The 8,205-nt window shown below is 41.1% G+C and overlaps 1 protein-coding gene across 1 annotated transcript in view; it reads left to right on the top strand.

Annotated features, from left to right (window-relative positions):
• Cfap43 (cilia and flagella associated protein 43) overlaps window positions 1-8,205 on the top strand; it is a 78,898-nt gene extending 70,693 nt beyond the window's left edge. Inside the window, exons 33-38 of the mRNA XM_050145873.1 lie at window positions 518-630; window positions 1,753-1,912; window positions 5,357-5,521; window positions 6,906-6,986; window positions 7,529-7,682; window positions 7,857-8,205. Of these exons, the coding sequence (XP_050001830.1) occupies window positions 518-630; window positions 1,753-1,912; window positions 5,357-5,521; window positions 6,906-6,986; window positions 7,529-7,682; window positions 7,857-8,023 (840 nt within the window). The 3' untranslated portion in view covers window positions 8,024-8,205. The remainder of the gene's footprint in view (window positions 1-517; window positions 631-1,752; window positions 1,913-5,356; window positions 5,522-6,905; window positions 6,987-7,528; window positions 7,683-7,856) is intronic.

The raw sequence follows: 8,205 nt of genomic DNA on the forward strand, positions 1-8,205 counted from the left end.
GTTAGACGTGACCTCGTTTTGCACAGAATGTGTTTGGCTCACCAGAGGCAGCCTCATCCTTTGCCAGAAGAGGGGGTGGGACTACAGTAACGTAAAGATGTGAGAACATGCTTAGCTGTGACGTGACCCTTCTGTTTCCTGACGCCTCTGTCTCCTCTCTCCTAATCCCTAAAGTCAGTGCACATACATCGGATCAGCAAATTGTCCCTAAGTGTCTATGATTCTAGAATTTCATGTAAAGCATTGGGAACAGATTTGAAAATGGTTTATAGACATGTACATGATACACACACACACATATCAGTTGCATACATGCTTTTCAGCAAGAGGCCAGTTTGATACTCTTTAAATTTCTCGTGGAATGTGCAGCCATGTTTAACATAACTCACCTTCTGGCAGAGATTTAGACTTTTATTAATCTCTGAGAAAGATAGGATTGTTAGGAAAAGTCAAAGACAGATGTTGTCTCCAATCAAGTCCCCACAAGCCCTGACACATTGGTGGTTGGCTTTACCAGGTCAAACAGAAGGCTGCTGGTCTCCAGGAAATGACGACTTTTCTCCGGAGGAGAGTGGAGGACGATGAGGCTGTGCAGCATGAGATTGAAAAGGTGTCCCAGGAGCTCCTCCGGTAATCCGAACCTCGTGGGCTCATTCATTCACAGTCACAGTTTGAGCTGGGTTCAATCAAGTAGGGCTGTCATTGCGGGGCCGGCCTCCTGCATGGCTGTTCACAGCTGGTTGCCTGTCTTAGTCCTGGCACCGTGCTGAAATGTTCTATTTTATAGAGTGTGCCTTATTACACAAGACTTGTTTCAAAAGAGAATTTGCCATGTGTGCTCTTAACACAAAGAAGCAAATTTTGGGTGAGGGGAAATCATATAATTTTGTGTAAATCTGCCCATCACATAAAAACACAAAGAGCCTGACTCTGCCAGAGAATTCCAGGCTCAAGACTGAGTGGAACCAAGCAGATTTCCAGACAAGTTTCTCCACAAACACCCACCAGGTTTGTTTTTCTTCATGGTGGTTTTTGGGTGAGTGCTTTGTATAGAAGTCTTTGCTTCAGAAATGTCGTATGTATATCCTCATGAATAAATACCTCAGAGATGCCCCCAAATTCATCAGTACACATCATTTCTAAATCTAAGTTATTGGGGGGATACAAACTAGGCAACAGATTTGATAATTAGTATACAGACTTAATATTGCTGCTATATTATCAAAGACCAATAAAATTGCCAAGTGGCGGTGGGTACACCTTTAATCCCAGCACTCCGGAGGCAGAGGGAAGCAGATCTCCATGAGTTTGAGGCCAGCCTGGTCTATAAAGTGAGTTCCAGAACAGTCAGGACTGTTACACAGAGAAACCCTGTCTCAAAGAAACCAAAACAAAACAACAAAAACCCCAAACAAACCAATAAAGTCATAATTTTAAAAGACTTGCCTTTCAAAGTATTTCTACTTCATTTTAAAATTCCTTTCATTAAATCAAAACTACAGTTTTTTTCCTTACAGTAAAAGTGTGTGACTATTTCTGTCCCTACTGTTGCCTGAGCAATCCAATTAGAACTCCAGATCAAGCGAGGAGGCACCTGAAGGGGCTTCAAGGAACGGTGTCTTTGGGGGAACAGTCTTCATGGCACTCAGGTGCATTCCTTCGGTTGCTTAGGAGTTCATTTCTCAGATAATAAGTGAAGTCTGAAGCCTAAATATACTACAAATACCTCTTTTGAAGTCTTTTTCCATTTAGATTACAGGAGGAGAAAGTGAGATTCCAGGTGAACTTGACAATACAAATTCTTCTTAAACAAGGACAAGTAGAACTGGAGAATTTCCAGTTGATTCTGGAATATTCCGATGCAATTCTCATCAATAAGAACATAATTGAAGACTTGAATTCCGTGATCCGGGTAATTACAGTTTTTGAACGTATCACCTTGTACATAAAATGCTCTCTAGTGTGTCTCGTTCCCGTGGCAAGTGTGCTGCTAGTTTTCTGTCCGCTCGACAAAGCTGGAGTCAGTGGAGAGAGTGAACCTCGACTGGGAAAACGCCTTCATAAGATCAGGCTGTAGCAAGCCTGTAGGGCATTTTCTTAATTAGTGACTGATGGGGGAGGGCCCAGCCATTGTGGGTGGGGCCATCTCTGGGGTGACGGTCCAGCGTTCTATAGCAAAGCAGGTTGAGCAAGCCACGAGGAGCAAGCCAGTAAGCAGCACCCCTCCATGGCCTCTGCGTCAGCTCCTACTCCAGGTTCCTGCCCTGCCTGACTTCCTTCGATGATGAACACTAGCCCTGCTTGAGTTCCTGCGCTGACTTCCTTTGATGATGAACACTAATGAGGAACCATAAATTAAATAAATTCTTTCCTCCCCAAGTTGGCATTAGTCATACAGCAATGGTAACCTGACCATGGCAGTAACTTTAATTCAGTTACACCAGTGTTTCGTCTCAGCAGCCGCCAGTAGAGTCACCCACAGAAATTTGTAAATGTGCCCAGCATGTACATAGTTTTTAAAATCTCCCTAGATGATTCTAAGGGACATAAAATTCTAAACAGTGGGGCTAATTGTCCATTCTAATATATCTTAGTTATATACTGTTTATATAACTCTCAGTATATAATCAATTTTTTTCCCAAAGGACCGACTCTCAGTTTCATGGACTCTTGTTGTTTTCCTATTTCCTGTTTCTTATCTCTATTTTACTCTAGCTTCCTGCCAGCTTTTACGTTAGCTTGTTCTTTTTCTGGCACATAAAGTTAAATTGCTGATGCAGGCTCGCTTTTTTCCCTAACTGTGTAACAAGAAAATTCGAATTAATGCCGACTTAGCTTTAGCAATATCCAAAGTTCTGCCCCCACCAACGCTCTGCCCCGTCCCCCGCTGTTTGTTCTGCCTTTCCACAGAACATACTCATCATCACTGATACAGGGTGGCTGTGGCGTGCCTTTGTCTTTTGATTATGAGAGAAAAGGAGAATTAGGTACCAGACTGGATTTTACATTTACATATGTATTCATATTCTTGGGCAGTATTTTTAATCGCTTTTGCTTTGCGTTTCTTCTACTCTCTCTTATTCCAGTTTGCAGGACTCCTTTAGCATCTCTTACAGATGAAGTCCACTAACAATGGATGCTCTCTAGCCACTTAATGCGTCTCAAAATGTCCTGTCTTTCATTTAAAAATAGTCTTCTCCTCTGTTAAAGTTTTTTGAGACAAGGTCTTGCTACATTGCCTAGGCTGACCTGAAACTTGGGATCCTTCCATCTCCTGAATAGCCGGACTACAGGGGCCAGCTTTCGTTTCTGAAACATGGTTTCTGTAACTACAAGATTCTTAAGTTCTTGGTTGACAGGTTTTGTGGTGGGTTTTCCTCTTTTGTTTGGTTTCTGAAAGAAACAAGTTCAATGTCAGCCTAGATCACATACCAAGATCTTGTCTCAGAACTTTTTTATTATATATTTATTTATTTATTTACTTATTTTGGCTTTTCAAGACAGGGTTTCTCTGTGTAGCGTTGGAGCCTGTCCTAGAACTAGCTCTATACACCAGGCTGGCCTCGAACTCAGAGATCCACCCACCTCTGCCTTCCCAGTGCTGGGATTAAAGGCATGTGCCACCACTGCCCAGCAGAAAATCTTAAAATTATTTAAATTGTACGCTGAGCAGCTGATAGCTATAGATTACAGTATCACTAACTGATGGTGGGAAGACTGGGCAACTGTAGCTTTGGCTGAAGTCGCAGAGTGAAGAGTTTGGGCTTTGGTTAATTTGAGATGTATTTCAAACATTCCAGTGGAATGTCCAACTTGACAGAGTTCAGAGTTGAGATGCGCTTTCTGTAGAGCACATGTTAGTAGCTGCATATGGACTGTTACAGATATCCACTTACAGGCCATTTAAACCAGGAGATTGCTCGAGACAACCTAGGAAGTTAGGAAGACCAAAAATAGTGGGCTTGTGTCTGCATCTCCAATTGAGCTCTAAAAGATGCAGCAGAGGGAACCAGGCAAGGAGATGGAGGAGCTCCTAGTATAGCAGTAGAGAAAACTAGGGTTCTGTCCCCTAGACACCCCGAGAACAAAGATTCCAAGGAGTAGATAGAGATGTGTGCGCAGTGTCAAGAGGGTTGAGGATGGAGTGGCCCTCGTGAGGGTAGGGTCACATGACATGGGGAAGTAAAGTAAATCCCACAACACCAAAACAGTGATTCCCAGCCTTAGCACCCTTGATGTCATCGGGGGTGGGGGCAGACTGTTTTCCATGGGGGCTGCCCTGTGCTTTGTAGGCTGCTTGGCACCATCCTGACCTCCGCTCACCAGATGCCGACAGCAACCTCTCTGACTGCAGCAACCCAAGCTTAAACGTAGCATGCCTTCTACTGGGCCAATGTGCTTTCCCAGCAGAGAAATGCTTAAACTTTAGAATGTTTGAGCTGCTGACAGCCAGATGAAGTTGTGAGAGCGTGGGGGTAAGGGGATTGAAATACAGTTTTAAAGGGTCATTAAAGGTAGGAAATCCAAGGAGTTCAGAAACCAGGTTATGACCAAAAGAGGAAAACAATAGAAGGGTAGGACGCAGTGGGGAGTGGCTTAGTGGCATGCACTCAAAAAGCTAGAATTTGGAAAGGGAATAAAAGAGAAAGAATGAAAAGTGGTAACTGGTGGGACTCTTATATAAACTGATCAACTGATTGACAAGACAGTCCAGACTGGCCTGGAACTTATTATGTGACCAAAGCTTACCTCATACTTAGGACAATCTTCCTGTCATAGCCTTCCAAGTCCTAGAATAACAGGTAGAAGCTACCACATGTGGGTATAAAATCATTTTAGTGACACAGTAATTTCATTTTAGTAATCTTAGGACAATTTTTAATTAAAAAAATAATTTATAGTGATGTTCCTTAATTTTATTGATATTATATTGAGATGTTAAATATTAAGCGTAATATTAAATAATGCTTAACTAAATATTTGATAAAATTTAATGCATTTAATATTTAATTAATTTAAATGTTTAATTTAAAATATCCCTGAATTTCATATAGGTTATTGAGTAACCTATACAAATACATGACTATTGAATATATGAATACATAACCTAATATGAATATACTGAATATTCGTTATTCCAAGTGAAGTACAAAATAGTAGAGTGTTTTAAGTGTCATATCTGACTTTTTCCTTTACTGCTAGCTACCAGGTTGATGCTGGTGTGCCTAGCCATGTTAGCCAGTGCTTTATCCAGAGAATCAATGTGAAGACATGGAGGTTTCACACAGACTGAGCCACAGAAACCAGCTTCAGTTCTGAATACACGGTCAGTGTGACTGCTGGTGTACCTTTTCAGGCTCAAGGACAAAAGAAAGTTGCCAGCATGATGGAAAGTAAAGAAGTCCACAAAGGAATCTATCAGATCGAGTGGGAACATAAGAAAATGGAGATGGAAATGGAAGATCTCAATCAGAAGGCCTGGGACATCCAGATGCTGTTCTTCTCGCGAGATCGTCAAAAGGCAAGGCTCCGTCCTCCCCGCCCCCGCGTCCATCTCCTTCATTCGTTTGTTCACCAATAGTCACTTAGTAGGAAGCCTCCCTGACAGCAAGCATATTCCAAGCCATATTCCAAGATCCATAAACACGGGAGTTCTTTTTCTTACAGAGGTTTAATTTGCTCATTTCTTAATTTGCTTATTCCCCTTCTCTCTAGAGACTCACTCTGACTTAAAAGTGGGTGTCTCTCTATATACCTGTCTTTCCCAGTTTATCTAGTTCTCTTTTCTTTATCCCGTTTCTGCCACTGCTTTGACCTGAGGTGGTGCTCGCTCTTGCTCTTCCCTCCCCTCTCAGAACCCATTTAGTTATTTGTACACTGCTGCCATACTGAGGTCCTATTTGAGTCAAGCAACATCAGTGCCCTGCTCAGATATTTTAAATAATACTCTTTTAACTACCAAATGCATTAAGAAGTCCTTAATGGTGGATAGTGTCTTTTAACTTGCTTTTAGGGCAAATAAGAGGAACAGCTACCACTATGCCTCTTATCCATCAGTATTCTTAAATAGAAGAGAGGGAGGAAGGAAGGGAGGGAGGGAGGTGAGTATGTATGGAGGCTAGGGACCAACATTAGATGTCTTGCTCAGGAATGTTCCTCATAATTCAACTACACTGGCTCAGCAGCCTGCTCCTGGGCCCAGTGCTGGGTTAGAGCTTACATGGGTACTGAGAATCTGAACTCAGATCTTCATGCTTGAGCAGCAAGCATTTATCAATTGAGCAATTGCCCATGCGCCCAGATGGTTCACCTTTTCTCACACTGGCTCTTAAACCCAAAACCTCTTCTTCCCCCTCCTCCTATTTCTTCCCTTCTTCTGTTCCTTGCCCCTTCCCTCCTTCTGTCCTATCTACCCAGTTTGTCTTCCCTTCCTGTTCCTTGCCCCTTCCCTCCTTCTGTCCTATCTACCCAGTTTGTCAAGTTTTAACTTATGCCACTTTCTTCAACAGCCTTCTTGATTGCCCAAGCCTAGAAAAATTCCACTCCATCACAATACTAACACTTGACATACCGGTAGCCTGGTAACCAATTATTTGTGTGTGTTTTCTTTTCCTTGAAGGCTAGCTAGGTAATGTCTGTCTTTGTATCTACTTTGGTATCTTTAACTAGAACATGATTAACGTGACCCAAACGAGACACTGAATGAATAAATGTAGTAAAAATGGCAAATAGGTGAGTGTGCTGATGGCTAAATACAAGTAAATATCATCACACAAAGGCCAAATCAGTCTTAACTCTGATATTCATTATGAAACTATAATTTTCAAAACCATTCAGTTACCCTACTAAAAGAAATAAATTATCTTTACATGTATGTGATATCTTTTTTTTCCCCCTTCTTAAAGTACCTAAACGAACCGAACTACGAGAATCTGATTGCTATTCAGATTGGAATAATGGAGCAAACAATTAACGCTATAGATAAGGTCAGTCTTGAACATATCAATCATTAGAATGGAAACATCTGTGAATCGTGTGGGCAAATAATTCAGCCATGAGCTCAGACAGAACCTAAGAGAAAGTTCATAACTTACTGATGTTCATGACAACTTGAGGTCCGGAAGGCTGACTTTGCAGATTACAGCATTTCTCTGGATTTTAGGATCAGTATCTGGGAATACATGTAGATGAATGCGTGTTTGCTTTTACGTTAAAAGATCTGAGCCACACAAAAACTGACAGTTTTCCTGGCATTTTGAACTTTTCCTCTTTGTATATCTGAATAACAAAATCTGTTTTACTGCATAACACATAAAATGGAAGCAAAGGTTTTAAAATGTGACAGTATAAATTTGTTTCTAAAGTATAGTATTAACATTCTGTCTTTTAACAAAAAAAGACATACCATACAACAGGCACTAGGGATATAGTATGTTATCTCAGTGATGATAAAGTATTTTAAAACTCCAAATGTTTTTAACTTTTTTTCAAATTTGTTTTTGGGGTTTCATGGGAACAAAATTTTCAGACTCACAGGAAGAACGTAGAAAACTGCAAAAAATTACTTAAAAAATTGGGAAGATACAGTAATCAGAAAGACATAGCAAATTACATGCTGAGCTGCAATCTGCGGGAAGAACTAGTGGCTGTCTCCGAGAGACAAGACATTTGCAACGAAATGGGTGAGTGTTTTCTTCTTCAGTTAAAGGTAATCGGTACTAGTATTCTAACCAGCAGCCTTGTTATCCGAAAACAAGAAAGCTACCAGCACCTCTTCCGCATGATCTTAGGTGTTGCTTCTGTACTGAAAGTGCTGGCAGTAACTCAACTAATTCCTCTCTCCATTTCTGGATTAGGGTCTAAGCTGACTTGTGAAAAGATTGCCAAAGAACGGTATGAAAACCTGCTGAAAAAACAGAAGCTGACGAACATCTCCAAGCAGCAAGCTGAGCAGATTTCAATACTGCAGGCTGAAGTTGAAAGGCTAAGAATGAAAACATTCCCTGCTCTTGTTCCCATGTAGAACACCAGCCAGAGCAGGAGGCAAACTAGTTACTCCAAAATAGTGTCACCTGGATAAAAACGACTTTCTCGTATCAGGGAATTTAAGTAGGTCACCTCTTAGCTGCACATTTTTAATAAATTAAGTTTAGGTTAATCAGTATATAACTATTTGTCCTACATTAATAAATGAGTAAAATACCA

The sequence above is a fragment of the Alexandromys fortis genome, unplaced genomic scaffold, assembly GCF_014885135.2.
Source record: "Alexandromys fortis isolate MF-2015 unplaced genomic scaffold, M_Fortis_MF-2015_v1.1 scaffold_16, whole genome shotgun sequence".
Classification (NCBI taxonomy): Eukaryota; Metazoa; Chordata; class Mammalia; order Rodentia; family Cricetidae; genus Alexandromys; species Alexandromys fortis.